The sequence below is a fragment of the Narcine bancroftii genome, chromosome 7 (genome assembly GCF_036971445.1).
Source record: "Narcine bancroftii isolate sNarBan1 chromosome 7, sNarBan1.hap1, whole genome shotgun sequence".
NCBI classification, from domain to species: Eukaryota; Metazoa; Chordata; class Chondrichthyes; order Torpediniformes; family Narcinidae; genus Narcine; species Narcine bancroftii.
Genome location: NC_091475.1, coordinates 52,446,760 through 52,470,249, shown reverse-complemented (window position 1 = coordinate 52,470,249; position 23,490 = coordinate 52,446,760). Strand labels below are relative to the sequence as shown.

General features: G+C 40.1%; 1 protein-coding gene across 24 annotated transcripts in view; it reads right to left on the bottom strand.

Moving 5' to 3' along the window:
• The window catches only part of dmd (dystrophin), a 1,604,005-nt gene that overhangs the window by 1,128,355 nt on the left and 452,160 nt on the right, over positions 1 to 23,490 (bottom strand). For 23 of the 24 annotated variants that reach the window (XR_011341867.1, XM_069890130.1, XM_069890120.1 and 20 more), the window contains one exon: positions 4,684 to 4,865. Coding sequence is in view for 23 of the 24 variants with exons in the window: in XM_069890130.1 (XP_069746231.1) it covers positions 4,684 to 4,865 (182 nt within the window). In the remaining variant the exon portion in view is untranslated. Of the gene's footprint in view, positions 1 to 4,683; positions 4,866 to 5,544; positions 5,566 to 23,490 lie in introns of those variants that run through there. The other variant, XM_069890131.1, reaches the window with a different exon arrangement.

Sequence of the window (23,490 nt, the reverse complement as noted above, 5' to 3'; positions counted from 1 at the left end):
CCATCCTCAACATCCATTGGAGCGTTTACACCCCTAACGTCGAAGTACTCGAGATGGCAGAGGTCGACAGCATCGAGTCCACGCTGCTGAAGATCCAGCTACGCTGGATGGGTCACGTCTCCAGAATGGAGGACCATCGCCTTCCCAAGATCGTGTTATATGGCGAGCTCTCCACTGGCCACCGTGACAGAGGTGCACCAAAGAAAAGGTACAAGGACTGCCTAAAGAAATCTCTTGGTGCCTGCCACATTGACCACCGCCAGTGGGCTGATAACGCCTCAAACCGTGCATCTTGGCGCCTCACAGTTTGGCAGGCAGCAACCTCCTTTGAAGAAGACCGCAGAGCCCACCTCACTGACAAAAGGCAAAGGAGGAAAAACCCAACACCCAACCCCAACCAACCAATTTTCCCTTGCAACCGCTGCAATTGTGTCTGCCTGTCCCGCATCGGACTTGTCAACCACAAACGAGCCTGCAGCTGACGTGGACTTTTTACCCCCTCCATAAATCTTCGTCCGCGAAGCCAAGCCAAAGAGAGAAGAATAATCAACTTATTTCTTTTTCAATACATAAAGTTTATTGCATTGGAGATTTAAAGGTGTGAAAAATGTGGGAGATTGTTTTAAAGAGGGTAAGTTTTTATCTTTTAATCAGATGAGGGAAGATTTTGGTATTGATAAGAACTCTTTATTTCTTTATTATCAAATTTGATCTTTGGTAAAATGTATGTTTGGTAGAGATATGATTTTACCTAAAATGACTAAATTTGAGACTTTTCTTATGAAGGTACCAGAGAAGGGTTATATTTCATATATGTATCAAATATTACAGGATGGTATGGATAAAAAGGGTTGGGATAGATCTAAAATTAAATGGGAAGCGGATATTGGCTTTATTTTTTCTGAAGATGATTGGTTAGATATCTGTTATGATAATGTAACTAGATTGATACATGCACATTATGCAATGATTAATTACAACTTTTTACATCAATTATATTTGACACCTGAAAAATTTAAAAAATATGGTTTTAATGAATCAGATTTGTGTTTGAGATGTGGTGATACAGTTGGAACTTTCCTTCATGCTGTTTGGTTATGTGTACATATACAATCTTTTTGGAAGAAAATTCAATTGTATTTAGAATACCTGTATAAGATTAAAATAGTTTTAGATCCAACAATATTTTTATTGGGTAGTTTGCAACCTCTGAAAGGCTTGGGATTAGATAAGTTTCAGGTTGCTTTTGTATCTTTAGCTTTATCCGTAGCGAAAAAATGTATTGCTAGTACGTGGAAAGATACATATATGATTGATATTAATAGATGGCATCATGAGATGAAATATTGTTTAATAATAGAAAAAATTACGTATGTTTCACATGATAATTATAATTTTTTTATTAATATGTGGCTGTTATACTCGGAATATTTACATTTCAATTTATATTGACTAGATTTTAATATGTATATTTAACTTTTTCTTTAATATTCTCTCTTTTTTCTTTTTTTATGGCTCTCCTTAGGATATTTGGCTGAGGGGGGGCTCTTTTCTTTTTTTTCTAAAAAAAGTTCATGTTCATGTTTAATTGCTGCATATGTCATATATTATTTGTTTTTTGAACGAATAAATAAAGTTTGAAAAAAAACATTCACAGATAGGATTTTCCTCATGGCAGTATGAGGCAGTGGGCTACTCAGGACATTTTTAACTCAGCTTTAATATTGAAGCACCAATACCTCCCGAAGGATTCAGAAGGTTGCAGATCCTTTATAATAGCTTTGAGATGCCACATTGCAGTAATGATGTGAAGTCTTTAAAAAGAGTACAGAAGGTCTCTGTAGACCTGCCCGCATTAGAGCAAAAAGAAGAGGTTGTACAAACTTCTTGTTTTCAGTGTCAAAATCTGAGGGGAGATCAAACAGAAATGTTTTAAACTGTGAGAGGCATAGAGAGGTAAATGGTGAGAACCTTTTTCCCCAGGGTAAAAATGCCAAATACTCGAACAGTGGTTCTCAATCTTTCTCTTTCCTCCCACATACCACTTTAAGTCATCCCTTACTAATCATAGAGCACCTATGGCATAGGAAAATGGAGCAAAGAAATGAGAGTTAGAGTTTATGCAGGATAAGTGTGGCCTGTTAAATTTGGGAGGTCAGTGTATGAGTAAAGTACACACTAAATGGCAGGACCTATCGGAATGCTAAGGAGCACAGCATTCTTGGGGTGCAAGTTCCCTCAGCATCCTACCATTTTCTCAAGATGCAGAACATTGCAGCTGTATAAAACCTTAATTCAGTGACATTTGGAATATTGCAGGCAGTGCAAAGTTGTGAAGACTTTCGAGAGGGTGCAGAACAGATTCACCAGGATATTGTCTGGATTAGAGTGCATTTGCTATTCAGAGTGGTTCAAGCTTGGAATGTTGACTTTGGAGCATAGGAGGCTTCTTCTTTGGCTTGGCTTCGCGGACGAAGATTTATGGAGGGGGTAAAAAGTCCACGTCAGCTGCAGGCTCGTTTGTGGCTGACAAGTCCGATGCGGGACAGGCAGACACGATTGCTAAGGCAATAAATTGATATAAAACTAGAAGAGGCTTCAAAAGAATATAACAAATAATTTTCCCATAGTGTGAATGTCAAATACTCATGGTGATAGGTTTAATTTGAAGTTGCGGGGCTGGGAATGGGGGGATGGGGAATTTTTGTGGCATTTTATTTGTTACACAAAGGGAGATCGGTGCCTGGAATACACTACCAGGAGAAGTGGTGGGAACAGATACGATAGCAAAGTTTTAGAAACATTGAGACAGACATGTGAAGAGATCAGGAATTGTGGGATTTGGACTTTGTGCATACACACAGAATTACCAACAGTTTAATTTGCCATCAGGTGCCAAAGGGCCTGTTTATGTTCCGTACCTTTTTATGGTCAATGCTGATAACAGTTCAAACATTCTCCATGTCTACTTACCCATCATGGACCTCAGATGAACACCAAACAACCACATTTGAGGAACTTTACTTGGCTCCTACTATTGGGGTGAGTGGCAGCAGATGGGGGAGGGGGGGAAGAGTATTGATCTTGTGCATGTTTCCCCCTCTACTACTGCCGACTGACTTCTCGATCACACAAAGCTCCACCAGCACAGGGAATGTCGTGTGGTATACGGATTCACCCCTTGTTGTGCGTTAAATCCCCAATATAGAGCACAAGCACAAAGAAGTCCACTCCTGAAACTTAAATCCAAATGGGTCCTATGACACAATATGAATTTCTATCAAAAGGCCAGGAGAATGCCACAGGGGAGTTTCCGAAACATATGCAAAGTATCAGCAGAGTTTCACTTTGGAATAAATATACATTTACTTTCAAAGAGCAAAAGCTTGGGTTGACTGCAAAACAGGCTGGTTATTTATCATTGCTCAGGATAAATCTTCTGCTGGTGTATTTTTAAAATGTAGCAAAGAAGCATTTCTACTCTAATGTAACTTTCTGAACATGAATGCCCTATTATTTCCAGTAGAATGTTATTTATTAGCATATCTCTGTCAATTCACACCTATGTTCACTCTATTTTATTCTATTCACATATTTCACTCCATTTTATTTTTCTTATCCATCCTTAATGTTTCCATATTATTCCTATTATATGTAAACACTCAGCACTCAATCCTAATGGACAATGTCATCAAAATTTCCACTGAATTACAGCACTAGTCACAATGAAAATTTGACTGACTTACTTTATGGTTATAATGCAACATATTTCACTTCAGTGTTTCTGAGGAAATCATTCTTTTGGAATGAAAATACCATTACAAAATCACAGTTGCTGTCATTTTTTTTAGCCAGCTTTCTAGAAGTAATAAAAGCAACCCACTATTTTTCTGTCATATTGTGAAAAGGCTAATTTAACAGACTTCTGAATGAGTCAAGATTTAAAGCTTCCATGGCAAAGCATCACTGTTTTGTACAACTAGCATTTATTTTGTTTGGATGTTGTACCATTATGCTTTAAATTCATCAGCCTGTGAAAAAGAAATGAAAGGAGACCTGTCAAAAACTTCACAAATGTAACTGGGAAATGAAATGGTTACCATAACAACTTCATATGCAGCCTGCCCAAACAGGAAATAATAACTTGCATTTAAAAAAATCTCCAGAAAATCTCAAACAATAAAAGCTTTTAAAAAAAAGTCCTTGCAAGGGCATTCATAAAAGTAATGATGGTAATTTAATTTTCCTTTTTTTTTAAAAGACACATTGAAACCATGACTTTCTGGGCCCCTGCAGGATCACTTAGCAACCACTAGGATTTTCATGTAAGCAACTTCAAGTAAACTATCCTGTGTTCATTTTCACCTTGTGAGAAAGCAAACAATCTTTGCTACATACTGTCATGGACTCCAGAATATGGGCACAATAATAATTAATTGAGGAGCTAAGAAATTCCTGTCTCAACTCAGATTTGTGAATGCAAAAACATGAGTATCCTTGGAGCAAGTTCACAACATTTTAGCATTCCTAAAACATATATAAAAATGTTGCAGTTTATACGCTGTGGGGCCCAATGAAAATTTAGAACACCTCAAGACCCTCAGTACTTGAAGTTTGTGCTTATACATGGTTATTCTTGAGCTTACATCACAGGTACTTTTAGTCAAACTTTCAAATGATCACCTGCTGGGAAAAATGGTGTTTCGGCAGCAACTCTCCTTGTTCTTCCTGAGTAACTTTTGGCTGACGTGGCAGGGTTTCAACCTCCTGGATGGCTTCAATCGTTACTTGCTGGGGCAGAACCTGGAAGAGCGATGTGATGTACATAATGATCGATTTCTTGTCCGGGTGTGCCGTTGCAACATCTGTAAAAAGAATTGTGTTTTATTCTTTAAAAAATGTTTACTTGTATTACACAGTAAGAATCAGCCAATCAGCTCATCAGGAAATAGCCAGTCTAATGAACAAGACACTTTAAGATGCATGTCCTCTTGAGACTAATTAGGGCAGTATTATATTGCTCAAATCTTCAAAATATCAGACAATGCATACAAATTAAGACTGCACATAATTTCACAAAGGTTAATATTCTCTTTCCTTCGGCAATTCTGTCACCGTTCTTGGTTTAAAAAAAACTTGGCTGCTGACATTTCAAATTTCATTGAACAGTATCTCTGACAGACCTCAGAAATAATTAGCCACGTGCTGAAGCATCAAATCTTTCCAAGTGCGGACATGGACATGACTCGACAATTTCAATTACAATGTAAACAACTGACCTTGAAGGTTTGGCAAAGCAACTTTTTCATTTCACCATTTCACTTCACCATTTCTTTTCAACTGCAATCCAAAATGATCACCTGCCATGAATTTAATATTCTGCTTATCTCTTTTTTTTATTAAAAATAGATATTACAGTTTAATGCTGCTTTGTGAATCAGCTTCATGTTGCCTTCCCACATATCTAGTCTCAATTTTTTTGTTCTTATCAACCATTTATCGAAAGAAAATTCATATCCCTGCTGCCCCATCCATTCACCTTACCCTTTACACATTTGCCTATCCCTCCTATTTTTCCAAACTAGACATGGTTCTTCTGGTAACTACTTTGAGAAAGAACCATTCGACAACTTCAAGCTTGAAAGAGCAACTTTATCTGGAGCAGCAAATCCATATCACACAGAGGGGCTTGTCTTCTTCCACTGTTGTTTCTCCACTGCACATAGCATGGCCTTCAGGCAATACACAAGGCACACAGGAAGTCAAGATGACAGACCGGAAGTAAACCCCTCCCAGCCTCACTTTAAAAACAGCTCCCACTACAACACTTCCCCCTTAGAATCAAATATACCTCAAATATAAAAGCAAAATGGTGTCATTAGCTTGCATACTCCTAAAACTTATAACAACATCTCAGCAATACTTTAACAATATAAAAACATCTAAAAAACATGACAGATTCCCCTTCAATCTACTGAAAAATCAAGTCTTTGTCTTTCAGGAGGTTTGGAAGTGTGCTGTGATCTGTGCACTACCCTGCAATGACTCAGCTGCCACTGCTAATGAAGGTGCTTTAGGTGGATCTGGTGTTGGGGGTGTAAGAGAGGTCTGTGTGTCCATGTGCGAGTGCCCATCTCTTCAGGGGACCCAGACTCCTCTGCTATTGTCTCTCACTCTCTCTGGCAAAGTCACTGGGGAACACTCTTCCACAGTAGTCTGTCTCACCACTGGAAACTCCAAGGAACTATCTGCCTCTGAGTATATGACGCAAGCGCACATGGTCCTGATGTCTGCAGAAAACACATCCATCATTCAGCTGAACAACATAGGAGACAGGCTCACTCTGCTTTAGAATAACCCTAGGTAGCCATTTTGCTCATTATTTCTCACATAGACATTGTCTTCTGATTTTAACAGTCTTTCTCACACATGTTGATCATGTCCCTCTTTCTGTTTTTCCAGTTTTCTCTCCACTCTTGCCTTTATGTCCAGGCACAGCAGGTCCAATCTTGACGTGGCCCTGTCTCCCCCCCGCCCCACCCCCCCACCCATCAATATCTCGGCAGGAATGAGTGCAGTTGTAGTACCGCTACAACTTGTTTAAATACCGCTTTACACTGCAAAGAAACCTGAAAGCCTGGTGCTGAGAGTCCCCTGTCAACCTCCTCAGGCCTTCCTTCACTGTCTGAAAAGGGCACTCAGCCAGACCATTTGAGGCTGGGTGAAAAGGGGCCGTGATGAACGTTATTCTGCTGCATGAACTCACTGGTAAACGGCGGGCCATTATCAGTGACCAGAGTGTCTGGCAACCCCTGAACTGCAAACACTTGCTCAGTTTGTCTATGGTTGAGTGAGCTGAAATGTTGCCCATGATGTGAGGTTCCATCCATTTGGAATGTGCATCACAAGAAACATCTGCCCCATAAAAGGGCCAGCAAAGTCCAAATGTAGCCTCAACCAGGGGTGGTCTGGCCACTCCCATTGGTGCAAAGGAGCTGCTGGTGACATTTTCTGATTGATCTGACATTGCCTGCATGATTTTACCCTGTTCTCCAGATCCTGATCCATTCTTGGCCACCAGACATAAGATCTTGTAAGGCTTTTCATTCGAGACACCCCTGGATGAGTCTCATAAACTTTCTTCTCAATCTTTGAATGGCCAGGGGGAGGCACGATGACAGCCATGTCATCAAAATGCAGCCATCCTGCAAACTCAATTCTGTCTTATGTATGGCATAAGGCTTCAGTTCCTTTCCTTCCATGATACTGGGCCATCCTTTTAAAAGTAAAATCTTGACTTGAGACAGGACTGGGTCCCTCTCTGTCCACTGCTGAGTCACCTTAACAGGTGTCTGACACCCTTTCCAATGAAAACACTCTCTCTGGAGGCACATATGTAGTTTCCAGTATCTCTGGTAAAGGTAGATGACTCAGCGCATCAGTGTTTGGATTATCCCCACCTCCTTTATATACAATAGTGTACTGGTAGGCTGACAATGTAAGAGCCCAATGCTGTATCCTAGCTGAAGCTACTGGTGGGACACATTTGGTCTCACTGAATGGGCTTATCAGTGGTTTATAATCCGTATAAGTTGTGAATGCGCATCCATAGAGATTCTGATGAAACTGTTTGACTGCAAAAACAATGGTCAGACCTTCTTTGTCTAACTGTGAATATTCCTTGCCAGCATCCAAAGGGGAACATAAAGCAAAACCAATAGGCTTCTCTGAACAGTCCTCCATTACATGTGAGAACTGCCCCAACTCCATAGGATGAAGCATCACCTGAATGGGTTATCTCCTTATCTAGGTCACAGTCAACCAGCAGCTTCATTGAGTACAGGAGTTCTTTCACATCCTTGAAAGCTTCCTCCTGCTCTTCACTCCACTGCCACTTGCACACTTGGGCCAGGAAGAAACTTGCCATAATATTTCACCATGCCCAAAAATGATCGATGTTCCATGACACCCTTTGGGCTTCCTTGATAGGTTTCACTTTGTCCTCCACTGGGTTGAGCCCCTTAGCTCTAATCTTGTGTCCCAGATAGGTCACACTCAGTGCCAGGAACACACATTTTCCACATATTAATCACAGCCCTGTATCTGAGAGTCTCTTCAACACCTGTTTCAAGTTAGCCAGAATCACTGCTACATGCAGAATCCCCTCCAGCAAGATGTCCATTGTCCTTTGGAAAATGGCAGGCCTTGACGCCACTCCAAACATCAGATGATTATACTTAAATAATCCATCTTGCGTGTTAATTGTGATGTACTCCTTTGAATCCTCATCGAACAGCAGTTGTTGGTAAGAGTGGCTCATATCCAACTTTGTGAATAGATTACTCTGGACAGGGTCATCCACCCATGGCAATGGGTTCTCCTCTAGCTTAAAGACCTGATTCACCATTGGCTAATGGTCTCCACATATCCTCACCATTTTGTCTGCCTTCAAATCTGGATGGACTCAATGATGCCCAACTGCTCCTCCTCAACCTTGTCTTTCATGACATAGGGCACTGCCCTGGGCTTTAAAAAAATGTGGTGTGGCCTCAGGGTCAACAATGAGTTTCACTTACACACCCTTCAATGTGCCCAGCTCATCCCTGAAAACATCCCTGCAACTCTGCAGAATGTCATCTGCCATGTGTACGTACCAGTTGAGCCAGATTTTGCGAAGCCAATCATGGCCCAAAAGACTGGGCCTGCTACCTTTAGTTATCACCAGCCTGGCTTCCACCTTCTGACCCTCAGCTGACATATCCATGTAACACCCCCACCTAAATGAGGTATGGGCTGCCCCATATAGATCCAGAGTTTAAGCTCTGACGGTCTGATGGGAGGCAGGTTGGACTCCCACGTCCTCCTGTTGGTCTTCTCACTGTTGACTGATACTGTGCCCCTGAATCAACCTACTTTACAGTGACTGTGGCAAAATATGGTTCAGGTGATTCCTCATCTGTTTCCACTCCAAACATATTGTAAGCACATGCTGTCTCTTCAACTGCTTCTTGAGCTTGCCTCTGCCCAGCCCTCACCTTACTCTTTGAACTCCTGCACTTCTTAGCTAAATGTCCCCTTTTTGCCACAACTACAGCAGACAGTGTCTTTGAATTTGGACTCATTGGCATAGTTCATCCGTCCACACTGAAAATATTCCACCCACTTTGCCTATATACTAGTCTCCCTCCTGATGGTACATTGCCACTGACTGTGACCACCCATGTCCTTTCTGCATATTCTTGGCATTATTAGCAACCATTTCCATGCCTTGGGAAATCTCTTGGACTTGCGTGGAAGTCAGTGGTGGAGTTTCCCCCAAGAAGCAGCATTATATGGCGTCATTATTAATACCACATACCAAAATCATGGAGCATGTCAACCAAACCTGCCTCAAAATCACAACGCTCTGATAGCTGCTGAAGCTCAGCCACAAAATTGCCCACAGACTTCCTGAAAAGGCTGTGAAACTTAAACAGTTGGACTATCACAGAAAGTTTTGGACTGTGGTGGTTCCCCACGAGCTTGACCTGTTCATCAGATGAAATTTCCCCCATTTCCATGGCGGGCTAAGTTCCTTACCAACCTGTAAGTTTTTGCCCCACACACACTCAAGAAAACAGAGCACTTCTGAGCCTCCTCTGTAATTCCTTCCTTCATACTCTGGCCAATCCTCATTTCCTTCCGTGAATTCACATATAATCCCAACGTCCAAAGACAGCTCTGCTTCAAAACAGGCCAACACTTCCACAAAACCAGTTCACCTCATCACCAAAATTATGTGTTAACTTCTACTCTGAGAAAGAACCACTCGACTACTTCAAGATCAAAATAACAACTTTATCTGGAGCAGCAAAACTATACACATACAAGGGCTTGTCTTCTTCCTCTGTTGTTTCTCTACTGCACATAGCATGGCCTTGAAGCAATACACAAGGTACACAGGAAGTAAAGAAGACAGAAAGGATGCAAACCCCTCCCAGCGTCATTTTAAAAGAGCTCACATTCCAACAGTTCTGTCTCTATTTTCCACCTGCCAGCCTCTCTTTCAGGGATATTCTCCATGTTGGAGCAGTTCTTTTTAAAAAAAAAATTATTTTCCACACTATGAGCCATATTAACCAAAATACACACAAACATTTCATTTTCTCCCCTTTCCCCCCCTCCCTTCCCTCTCTCCTTCCCACCCCACTCCCTACCCTCTAAAAGTTCAACAAATACAATACAATAAACCCATTAAACACACAATGAAAATAAACAAGAAAATTGTGTCATCTACTTTTACACACTGGGTCAGTTCATTTCATCTTCTTCTCATTCTATCATTTTAGGGGGTGGAGGTCCGCGGTAGGCCCTCTCTGTTGTGTTCCATGTATGGTTCCCAAATTTGTTCGAATAATGTGACTTTATTTTTTTAAATTATATGTTATTTTTTCCAATGGAATACATTTATTCATTTCTATGTACCATTGCTGTACTCTCAGGCTCTCTTCTGATTTCCAGGTTGACATTGTACATTTTTTTTCCCAAAACTTTTCCACTTTCTCACATGCCCAAATTACATGTACTGTTGTTCCCGTTTCCTTTTTACAACGAAAACATCTATCTGATACTGTTGGGTCCCATTTATTTAACTTTTGGGGCGTGGTGTATAGCTGATTTTCTGAATTAAATTTCTGTTAGGGTAGAATTAAAGAACAATTATTGACCTCAGTGAATCCAGATCAATAGTTTACACATCAGATATCAGGCAGAAACAATACAATGACAAACTACACTTTGACGGTCAAATTAAATAAAATGGGGGAAGGGTGCATAAATGACAATGGGAAATGAAAGGAGTTTGGATATCCCAAAGCACACAAACTTAATCTGACACAAATTTTACAATGGGTACGTTGAGAGCAGGGTAAATATTTTACCATTTAACCAAATGTACCACACAAATGCCAATGAGACAGCTTAGCCAAAGGAATAAAAGAGTCTACATGGAACAGTCCTGAAGTGTCTGCAAGATCAGAGCGTATACTCCCAAACTTTATGAAAGGGGGCAGCTGATAATGAGTGGGCAATTGGTGATGTTGTTGGGATGAAGAAACGCACAGAATACCAGAGCAGGGACATTCTGTTGAGCCTTCACAAGACGTTGGTTACATCACAAATGGGAGTTCTGCAACTGATTCTGTTCACGACACTTTAGGCAAAATGTAACGACACTGAAAAGAATACAGTTATTTACTGTTTTGTTTCAGATAGTCAGTAAATTCAGCTGCTCTGTTAATGAAAACACAAAAAAAATAGGTTCTAGAGTAGACCACAGGTTTGTCCCACTATTCAACGTGATCAAGGCTAATACCTGGCCTCAAATTTCTCTTCTGCACCAGTTCCCCATAAGCCTCAATTCCTCATTCTTTCAAATATTCATCTATTTCCACCTTAAATATATCTTCTGAGCTGGTCCTCACCATTTTCTAGGGCAAAGAATTCCAGAGACCCACTGCCCTCTGAAAGAAGAAATTTCTGAGTATGTCAGATTTACATGATTGGCCGTTTACCCTCTCATCATGTCTCTCTGCACCTATCTTGACCACTGGTGAAAACATCTAAGCATTCACCCTGTCAAACTCCAACGATTTTATATGTTTGAATAAGGTCCTTGAAACAAAAAAGGTTGAAGGGAAATGTGAGAGAGGGGTGCAAAATGGGACTGGTGGGCTCGAGTTGTAAGAGGCTTGATAGATTGGGATAGGAGCTAAAGGGAGGACCTTATAGAGGTTTATAAAATCTTGAGGGGCAGGGACGAGATAAATATCTGTCATCTTTTTGGCATGGTAAGGGAATGTAAAACTAAATGGCATAGATTTCAGGAAGGAGGGGAAGATTTAAAAGGGACCTGAGAAGCACCTTCTTCACACAAAGGGTACTGAGCAGATGGCATGAGCTCCAGTGGAAATGATGGAAGCGGGGACGATTGTAATTTTCAAAATACATGGATAGGAAAATCTTTGTGTGATATATGCTGAAAGCAGGCAATTGGGATTTTGTCAGCATGAACCCATTTCCATGACCTTATGGTTCGAAGATCATGATGGGTTCAGAGGTTAAACAGATTCATTCTAAGTCATTCATTTATGGTTTCAGAACAAAGGCAGAGTTTCAATGAAAACGCCAAAATATTCTGGTTAAATTGAAAGCAATTTTTATAAAAATGGGTTATTTATAAAACTCATAGGCTGAAACTCATCGGCTCTAAGACAGCTACAAAGGCATCCAAATAATGTAGATACTTGTGCAAAAATTATTTGTTGTAAGTGGACAGGAGTCAAAGAGTGAAGGAACGGTGTTCATGGAAATGGCTGATTCAATGATTTCAGAAGTGGGTTGTGCAACAAAAAAATAAAAGTTGGATTTGGTCTTTGGAATGAGTGCATTAAACATGATGTTTTGCTGATGTTGTTGCCCCACTTCTGTATTTATGCCATCAACAAACATTCAAGTGGGTAATCCGTCAAGTTATTCCCTGTTGTACAATAAATCAACATTAACAAGAATTCTGCCGAGTGCTAGTGTATTGAATAGTCCACAATTTAATGTCTCAATGGTGATTTTATAGGACAGGAAATCTGATAGATTTTCATGATTACTATTCATGAAATTTTTGTTGGAATTTTTTTCAGCCCATTTGTTTGTTTTTCACTATAAATTATAGATTAGTGATCAATAGTATAAAAAACACACAACAGGAGATGTCGACAAACTGTCAGGACTTGACACTTATTCTCACCACCCAGTCAAGTGAGTACATGATTAACACTGGTAGATGGCTGACAAGAGAGAAAGCTCAGCTAATATATTTTAAACATGGCAGTTAAAAAAAAATAGCTTTACCAAAAATGCTATTTAATTGTCCTTCAATGCAGTGCACAGAAAGGAAAAGATCAAAAGCAGAAAGGAAAAATTAAAATTCATGGCAGGGATATTTCAGCAATGTTTGAACCTAGGTTCGAAGCACATATTGTCTGTAAGGAGTTTGTACATTCTTCCTGTATCTGTGTGGATATTACCCAGGTGCTTTGGTTTCCTCCCACATTCCAAAGATGTGTAGAGTGGTGAGTTAATCGGGTATATTTTGGCAGTGCGGGCTCATGGTCCTAAAGGGTGTGTTACTGTGCTGCATCTCTAAACTAGATAAAAATTATCATCCAGATCCTTGATCCATAGAAATGGACCCAGCTCAATTTCCTGAGGCACAACACACATCAAAGACCACTGGAGCCAATCATTTACTTCAACTCCCTGGCTTCTCCCCCAATGTTTCATCAAAGTTATCACCTCATCCTGAATATTGAGCAACTGAACTTCTTGAACAACCTCCTGTGCGTGATCTTGTCAAAGTCAACATCCATGGCCTTCATCAACTTTCCGAGTAACTCCATAAAAAAGCACTACAAAATTGGTTCGACGTGTCCTTGAAGTACCAGTTGATGAAGTAGACAAAGATTATGTAGTCAAACAATAATCATGGCTTTTATTAGCAGAAACTCATGGTATAATAACGAAAGACAAAAGGTGCAAACACAGTTATACCCAAGGGGAGTGTCCTTAACAGTAGAGATAATGCACAGCCAATGTTAGTACAGCAAGGCTCGCCAGAGGGGAGACAGGCAGCTTGGCAGACATTTACTACAGTCCTACCATGCAAGTACTAAATTTTGGTGCTGCAAACTTGACAAGAAATCCAAATCCTTGTTGCCATCTTGCATATGTGCACAATTACAACAGACTTGTTTCCAAATAGACAGTAGGTAACTTGCAGGGCAGAACGTTCAAACTTTACATGTTAACACCTTAAACTGTCACACTGAATCCTTTTATATATAACTGATGGATATTTTCAGTCGGCAGTTATCACTCCTACCTTCCAGAGTAGCCGTTCACACTGGAACAACATCTGGCTCGATGTGGGTCAATGTTGACTGTGTCACATACCCAACGTGTGATATACAACCTCACTGCATCGTCATCCAATGCAACTGCATTGTTGCACACTGCCTGCAGTTCAGTTTAGTAATGTCTAGGGGCGCCATAGCTAAGATTTCAGAACGGGAATGACTCACTTATTTTTGTTCTGATCTTTTCACACAGACTGCATTCCAGAAATTTGCGAATAATTTCCCAGAATGCAGCGGCCGTGTATAAAACATACTTGTAACAGGCACACCACAGGACTTTCCTGCGCAATTAGCATCACAATAAACCCAGCTGAAGAAAGAAGAGTTGTGAAATGCCAATTACATGTAATCAACCCAAGTTTGAAGGACAAAGGTCAGAAGAAATGGTCAAAAGACAGCTGTCACCACCTCAGACTCCTTCAACACTTCACAGATGGAATACCCCTTTTACTTTCTTCTAGATCAAGGGTCCCAAACTGCAGCATTGAGTAACCATATCTATCCACAACCACTGAGTTCTTCCAGCTGGCCATGGTTTCTTTGAGAAAATCAAAAGCTCTGTTACTCTGTAAAGACTGGATTTGTGGAATTGGCAGTGTGAAAGTTGTTATTCGAATCAAGTGAAGTATAGTCTGGTGCATTTGAAACTTTCAAAGAATAAATATGACAATTGCAGAGGTAAACTGACCACATTGCAAGGGTTAATAAATTTTAGTGACAAAGAGAACCTGACAACATGGAGGCGGGTAGGTCTACATTAACTTAACTTGCTTTGCCATTCAGCAAGGTCATGGATAACAATCCTCCAATGCCACTTATTTGATTCATTTAATGCCAGGTTTCTGATCTGTTTTCAAAACACTCAATAACTGAGCACCAATAGCCCACACTGTTATATGAGCACCAAGATTTACAAATCTCCGCATCAAGAATTTTCAACTCACCTCATTTCAAATAACCAACCACTTTCTCTCCATCGAAGGAAAATACCCTCTCATCATCTGATCAGTTCCTATGGAATCACTTAAATCTCACCTCATGAGACATGGAAGGAGGATATTTGACTTTAAGTGGAAGTTTGCAGAGGTGGAGATTTGATGCACCACCTGCCTTATCCTCTGGAGCAAATGAGGTGAAAAATTGATATGATCCCAAAGACTGAAAATCCTGCAAGAGTTTCTGCAATGCAGCTTGTAAACAATGTATGTGGCAACATTTTTAAATCCAATACTTTATAGCCTGGGTTACACCAAGCTGACGGCTTGGCCATGCAACTCAAAGAAAAGGACCTCAGTCAGTCAAGTTGTACAAGAATGAGCTCAAAACCTCTTTGTAAAAATTTAACATCCCCACTAATGCTGGGAAATTCCTGGGCCTTAATGACTCAAAAATAAAGGGATAGCATTCAGGTTTAAAATGAGAAGAGTAAAAACACAGAAATACTGGAAGAAGTGAGGAGGTCTCAGAAGTGTCCATAAAGATATATAAGCAATGTTTCAGGCTTGAAGCCTTTTTCAAGGTGAGTTCTTGAGAACAGTGAGTTCACACACTGGGGATATACAGCAGCCCTGAATAAATGGCAGAAGCAAGATACCACTTCACATACTCGTCACTAGCCCATTTTATATCTCCTGCCCAATCTGTGGGAGAGACTACCATTCTTCCACTGGCCTCATCGTCACCTCAGAATCCTAAAGGCAAATGATTATTGATTCCAAGGGACTGCATGAGAAGCAAAAAAGTTCATGCAAGACTATCACAGGTGGAATTGTAATTGAATAAAAGCCAAGTTTTTCATCGCAGACCAGTAGCAATAGAAACTCACCAAGACAATTTTGGTTTCTAAAACAATATATTTATTAATCACTATCAATAATGTAACAGATTAGTTAACTTAACCCCAACTCTGTGTGTGTGTGTGTGTGTGTGTGTGTGTGTGTGTGTGTGTGTGTGTGTTACTTACCCAAACAATTATAGCTTAGGCACAATTCAACAATTCATGAAAGTCAAAACAAAGTACAATCTTATAAAACCTGTGTTGAAACTCAGACTTTTAAACTGTTTCACAGAAGTAATCACGAAGGAGGTGAGACACTGAGTGATCAGATAGCCAAAAAACTAACTAATCCTTGTTGAGTTGCTTCCAGAGAAATGTCCTTTCATGCAAATGGTTGTCACAACTCCTCTCTTCCTTGCATAAGGGAAATTAAATGTGTGACTTGCATGATGCTTCCAAAATGAGGCACAATGACCATCACAATGGTCATGATCCAATGTAGGAAATCTCCTGTTTCATTTACCCAAATATTGGTCAATCAAAATGACCATTACAATGGTCACAGTGGTTCAATAATTCTCCTGACATGGAAAATCAGCAGAATTGTCTGTTTCACAGAGTCATTCCATCTCTGTGTTCTTTAGATGATAATTAATTAATCCAGTTTCTTTAAGTGTCCCAAACACATGACTTTCTTTAAGTGCTGTACTCACATGACTCACTCACCACCTGTTTCTTCCAGAGCATCACTTTGTTTATAGTCTATTCTTAACGGTGCCACTCCGTCTCACCACAAGCTGTGCATGGTTGCAGCTTGCACTCATCCTTAAAATGACAGTCACTAAATGAAATGTGAGCTTGTAATATAAGCAATTCAACATACTTTTCTGAAGAGAATCTCAGTTTTTCAATTTTCAGTCAGTAACCTCACATAATATATCGCATAGCATCCAGTATCCTTTAAACTTCAACACCACCAATGATTAAATCCTCTTTAATTAATGATCTCATTTATGTACTGCCATTTTCAGGGATGACACATGTAATTTGACAACCACACCAAATTTTGAATTAATTTATTGGACTTCAATTGACAAATTATTTTTTGAGAAATATGTGAATCTGCTAAACACAGACAATTTTGTTTCTCTTTTGTTATCACAATACAGGAGAAATAAGAAACAAACCAACTTATTTCAGGAAAAAACAACCACTTTTGCCAATACAGAGATACTAGCGTCACACATGAACCTACAAAGGCATGCATCAGAATTGGAACTTATTCTAACTTTTCCCATCGTTTCAATAAAAGCACAACTCCTGTTAAATCCCTGTCTCTGAATAACCTCACACGCATAAAATCACCATCTGCGGAGCTCAGCTTGTTGATTCTGAACCGAGGTTCATCCGTTGTCCTGCAGGGAATCAGCACAAATTGCACAATATATACAAAAGAGTCTGCAAGCTCGGTATCACTTTTCCAAGGTTCCCTTGTGTTTGATCTATTATTCTCAATACTTAATGCCTGACACTAACAACCAACCCCATGTTGAATCAAGTAAATATAGTGTTCACACACAAACACTTGCACAAAAATACATGTGAATGGATAATATTCTGTGCATCAATGGTACAGATGTCAAGTGAGAAGCCTTTTGATTGATACTTTTCTGTGCAAGGACCTGGAGCACAGGACACAGCCCAAGCAGACTCAAGGCCCTGGCGACCCATGGTGGAAGTCAGCACAGCTTTAGTACAAACTGCATCAATACCATGCTGCTAAGATTCACCCACCAGCTGTTTAATGGAGCAGGAGTCTCACTTTCATTGATGTTGGAGGTTAATGAGCCGAACTTAACACAACAGGACCCTGCTGATCATTAGCTCCTTGATAACAACACTAACTCGATACATAAGCATATCAATTTTGATAAATACATCCCTTTATGAAAATCTCTTGGAAAAGGTACTTTTATTAACATTCATAGGAATTTTGGCCTGATCTCTGATTGGCATGATCATTTTTGGTATAAATGTTCCTTTTTATGGATTATCATAATATATATTTGCATAACTTCTGCTGAGACTGACCCCAACGTTGTTGTTCCTGACCTAAACTTCTTCCTGATGCCTTATCGTGACGCAGCCCAGGGGTAGATCAAGGAAAATTAACATCCCCCACATTTCTGTTTGCATGTTTAGTGATTCTTTCACATTTCATTTTATCCTGTGCACTTGTTGACTGCATCAAGACCACCAGTCCTCGTTGTACCTTTGCAGTGCATCGGTGATCCTAGTGATTTCTTTTGTCTATGTGAGATTGAGAAATCATGAAGATATTTTCAGTAGCAAGGTGATGAGGTGGACTTTAGGCAGAGTCAATGCGAATGAGCTCGTGCCGAATCACTTGAAGGGGCTGGAAAGTTATTCACTTGAGTCAGGTTCTTCTCAACATGGTCTGTTTTGCAAGGGCTGTGGTGTACTTAAGAGAAAGCTATTATGAACCTTGTGTGCTTTCAGTATAAGCTGCACCCGATCACTCATTAGGGTTTTTAATGCATACATATTCCAATGTATCTGTTGGCATTGTTCATGGATAGCTCAATCTTTGGTGAACTTTTTTAGATTCAATCTAAATCTCAGGTGCAGATCCACTTTTTCCAAATCCTTTGGAATTTAACTTGCATAAAACAATTTTCAAGCTCAGCTTCCCATTTAACATTGGTTTGACCTCAGTCACCATCAAAAAGTGGTTCCTTTCCCAGTAAAGTACCCAACTTGCCTTAAGTCAGCACACATACTGGTGAAACCATCCTGACTTGTGTCAACTTCAGATCTCATGGCTCCACAATGGTGATGGTAGCTGATGCCCTAGAACGTCCTTGTGGCAGCTCTTGAACATGAAGGGCTCCAATTAAAGCTGATGCCCACATATCACAAGAAAATTCTTGGAAGACAGCAGAGCTCAAACAAAGGAAGATGCCTGTGAGGACTGAGTCTTCATCTTCCTAACTGCAAGATATTCATGAGAGAAGTGCATGGATCTGCTTCATCAATGACACCCTTTCTGTCCCTCATCCGTAATCCCACAATGACATGCTGATATGGGCTCACAAGTCAAAAATAGCATGCATGTCACAAAATGGCTGTCTGCCATTTATATTTAGATTTTAATTTTAAATTTAGAGATATAGCACGGTAACAGGCCATTTCAGCCCATGAGCCCAATTAACCTACAATTCCTGGTATGGTTAGAACAGTGGGTGGAAAACCCATCCAGGCATGGGGAGAACACACAAACTCTTTACGGTCAGTGCAGGATTCCCTGGTCCCGGTCACTGGCGCTGTAGCAGTGTTGCGCTAAATGCTATGCCAACTGTGCCGCCTGATTCCTTTGCAGCACTTCCTTCTTTCACACAAATCAAGTTAGTTTATTATTATCTTCTCAAATTTTCTTTCTCAAATCAAATTTAGTGTTACCTGATTGCACAAGTACAGCCTGACTAACACTGTTCTCCAGCCCCCAATGCAAAGCACGCAGACGCACAACCAGACAAAGCACACGGAAAGAAAAACAATACATCTGCAGGACAAGTATTCATAAATAAATAAATATTTTTTCTGAATGATTAGAGTCTCGGATGGTTCGTGTGAGCAGTTCTTTGATCATTCAACATTCTCACTGCCCGTGGGAAGAAGCTGTTCCTCAGCCTGGTGGTGCTGGCTCCGATCCTCCTGTATCTCTTCCCTGACAAGAGCAGCTGAAAGATGCTGTGTGCAGGGTAGAAGGGGTCCTCAATGATTTTGCTCGTCCGCTTCAGACAACAATCCTGGTATAATCTTTGGTTTCCAGATATCATTACCCACAATATGGCAAAAATAAATTGAGGTTATTTATTGCGTATAACTAAAATATGTAATGTTTGTGCATTCAAAGTCAACTGCAAGAGCTATAATTTCACTGGATTGGGTGAAAACACAACTAGCAATAGTAATGCTGAAATACTTTCCTCTCTTTCAGGAAAATGAGCACAAAGTGCACATAGGAATACATTTAAGTCATAACAAATATTTTCAATTATTGGGTTGTGCCCTTCATTTGCAATATGACACAAGTCCCCCAGAAGTGTCACTATGCAAGCCAAAGATATCATTTGAAAACTATGTGCTTGCAGCACCACCTGTTGGTTTAGCTGAACAATTCCCTTTGAGTAATTGACACACCAGGTCAAAGGTCAAATTGATTGCCCAAGTACATACATGGCATCATCTGTAAACCGAGCATTTTTTTTCTTGCAGGTCAGGCAGAATTTCTACTTATCTGTAATCGTAAACTGTACTCCAGAAGATATGTATACAAAAGAGAGAAATGAAAACAAAGAAATGTGAACAAACCGACTGTGCAATACAAAAGATTATTCAGTAATAAATAATATGAAAAGTCCTTAAGTGAGTCTCTGATTGAGTCTGTTGTTTCAGAATCTAATAGTGGAGGGGCAGCAACTGTTCCTGAACCCGGTGGTAAGAGTCCTGTGGCAGCTATATCTTTTTCCTGATGGCAGTAGTGAGAACAGAGCTCGTCTTGGGTTGTATAAATCCTTGATGATTGCTGCTACTCTCTGATGACAGCGTTCTATGTAGATTTCTCTGAATCGTGGCGAAAGTTTCGACTCAGGTACACAGATGTATCCATTACTTTTTTCAGGGCTTTCTCAGAGGTATTGATCCCAGGCTGTGATGCAGACAATCAGCACATTTTCCACTAGGCATTTGAAGAAGCTTGCTAAGATTTCTGATGACATACCAAACATGCATAAACTGCTGAGAAAGTAGAGATGCTGGTGAGCTCGCATGGGTCCAGGAAAAGTCCTCCGAGATGGTAATCACCGAGAATTACTCAGCCTCTCCACCTTGGATCCCCAATAATCACTGGCTTTCCCTTCCTGAAGTCTACAATCAGCTCCTTGGATGAAAAGTTTTATGGCCAAGAGGTGATGCCCACAGAGTCAATAAAAAAAGATGCCCCCTGTGAAGTGCCCATATTAAAGAATTTTCCCACGCATCTCCTGTAAATTCCATCCCCGTGGGGCACCCCGTATAGGGCACCATGTTTGGTGTTGTGGTTAGCCTTCATCCAGCCTGCTTGTCGCTTCTTTAAAGAATTCCAATAGATTCGTTAAGCAAGATTTTCCCGGAAGGAAACCATGTTTTCTATGGCCGATCTTGACATGTGGCTCCAAGAACTCTGTATCTTTGAAGAAGCATTTTGTATCCTCTTTGGTATTATTTGACAGGCAACTTTCAGACTTCATCTTTCCCTCCTCATGAGTTTTTTGTTGCATTTTGCAAGTGTTTCAACATTTGCCAATCCTCTATCTTCCCACTAAATTGTGCTTCCTTGTTTGCCCTGCCTTTTGCTTTTACTTCAGCATTTTTCAATTCGAATATTTTCTCTTTGTTGGTCTGTATCTATCTTGCACCTTTGTAACTGCTTGCAGAAACTCCATCATTGCTGCTCTCCCTCTTAGTGCCCTTTCCAATCCACTTTGACCAGTTCCTCTCTCATGTCACAGTCATTGCCTTTACTACATAAAATAGGGAGACATCTGACTTAAGTTTGATATGAACTGACCCTCAGAGTTTCTTGACCCTCAGCTCTCTCCACAAGGCCCAATCCAGTACAGTTGATATCCTGAGAGAAACTCGATAGGCTGAAACGTTGATTGTAGTAAAAACACCGGAATGCTGGAGGAACTCAGCTAGTTTATTCAGCGTTTATAGGATCTTTTTGACAAAGATATATCGCCGACATTTTGGGCCTGAGCCCTTCTTCAAGGAAAAATCAGAAAAGGCAGAAGCCGGATAGATCAGAAAATGTCTGAATTCAATATCCTGCTTCTGCCTTTTCAGATTTTTCCTTGAAGAAGGGCTCAGGCCCAAAATGTCGGCGACATCACTGTCAAAAAGAACCTATTGACATTGAATAGACCAGCTGAGTTCCTCCAGCATTTCGGTGTTTCTACTGCTGATATACCAGTGGGCTTATCACCGTTGCTCTAAAAAACAACCCTTCCTGACGGGGAATGGAGATGTAAAGAGGATGCACATCCATGGTAAAGATGGGACAGAGAAAATGAATTTTTCAAAGCCTTTTTAGGGATATTTGGAAAGTTTAATGCTCAATTTCCTTGATGGCAATAAAAAATAATCTGAAAATAAGAGGTAAGCTATTTCGGGCTGATATGAGATGATTATTTTTCAATTTCAAAACATTCTCTCCCCCAATTACCTGTGGATGCCCTCTGCTTGCAAGTACTCAAGGCTGAGTTTGATGAATTGTTTGACTCACATAAGTTGAAGGACAGAAGGATCAGATTGGAAAAAGGTCAATGGTTATTTGTGATCTCAGTGAAAGGCCAGGAACACCTCAGGCTGACTGAGTCACCCCCATTCTTTCAAAATGTTCCAATGGCATTGTGTTTCTGAGATCCACTCAGTTCAAAAAGCGAATCCCACTCGACCCAAGACTGCATGGTGCAATCCTTAATTCAATTCAGTGTCTTGACAGCAAGTGAATTTTGTAGGATGGGAGCAAAACTTTACTGGATGTGGATCATAATAAAATCAGACACATTACAGGAGAAAGGAAATGAGAAGATAATCACTATTATCCATGCCAACTGTGGAACGCACAACTTTATGACACCATAATAAACAAACCATTCATAATGGAAAGGAACAAAATCTTATTCTTCATTAATCATTAGATTTGACTCCTCTGAGTCACACATGATAAATTCTCATGAAAAAAACTAAATGCAATGGAAGATCAAAATAAAATCCACTGACATCTGTCGATCAGGCAATTCCAAGCATTTCTGAAAACATCGGACAAACTTGCCAGAAACTTTAGCAAAGTACATTGCAAACTTAAAAAGAAGATAGGTTTAACATTGCTAGCCATGATACATTTAAATTAGACGTCAGTTACAGATTTGGCTTCATGCCCCAAAGCAGATGGTTTCTGTTCTCCTTGATCATCACATCAATTATGCAAGATATCTTGACAATTCCCTTGAAGGTCAGACATCACTAATCCTTACTAGGATACAGTGAAAACTCAAGCTGTGGTCTTGCACTGAATTACACAATAATCTGGATCTAAATGCAAACTATTGCTGCTGAAAGACAGTAAATATTGTGCATGTCCAGCAAGTCACAAAGCAGACGTGGAAAGAGAAAGAGAGCAAAAAGTTCAGGTCAGCGGTCTTTTATTCATTGAAAGGTGACAGAGTGTGTGCAACTTCAAACTGCAGAGGAAGAACTTTGGAAAAGTGTTGGAGTATGGATGCATGTACTGTACATCTGACCTCTTGCTCTGACCATGGACTCAGCATTTGAGTGTAGGGACATTCCTTGAATGATTGAGCTGAGAAGATGGATGCCCTTCATACCTGACAACTCCAATTTAACCAGGCAATACAAGTCCATCTATTCAAATCAGAACAAAGATTGTTGTTAAAAAGTTCAGTTTAATGAAGCCACGTGTTCACTTTTCTATTTTTTTTTTAAAGTATTTTTTATGCTTTTAATTTGATCACTGGCTATCATGCTATGTTTTAAAAGATATTAACTATAGGAACGGTCTGTCAGTTGAAGCCCTAAACAGGTTCAAGGTTCCTTTTGTTGTCTCAAAACTGTACAAAAATGCAATATACATGATGTACTTCAACTTTAGCCTGCTGTAAGGCAAGAGTCGGTAGG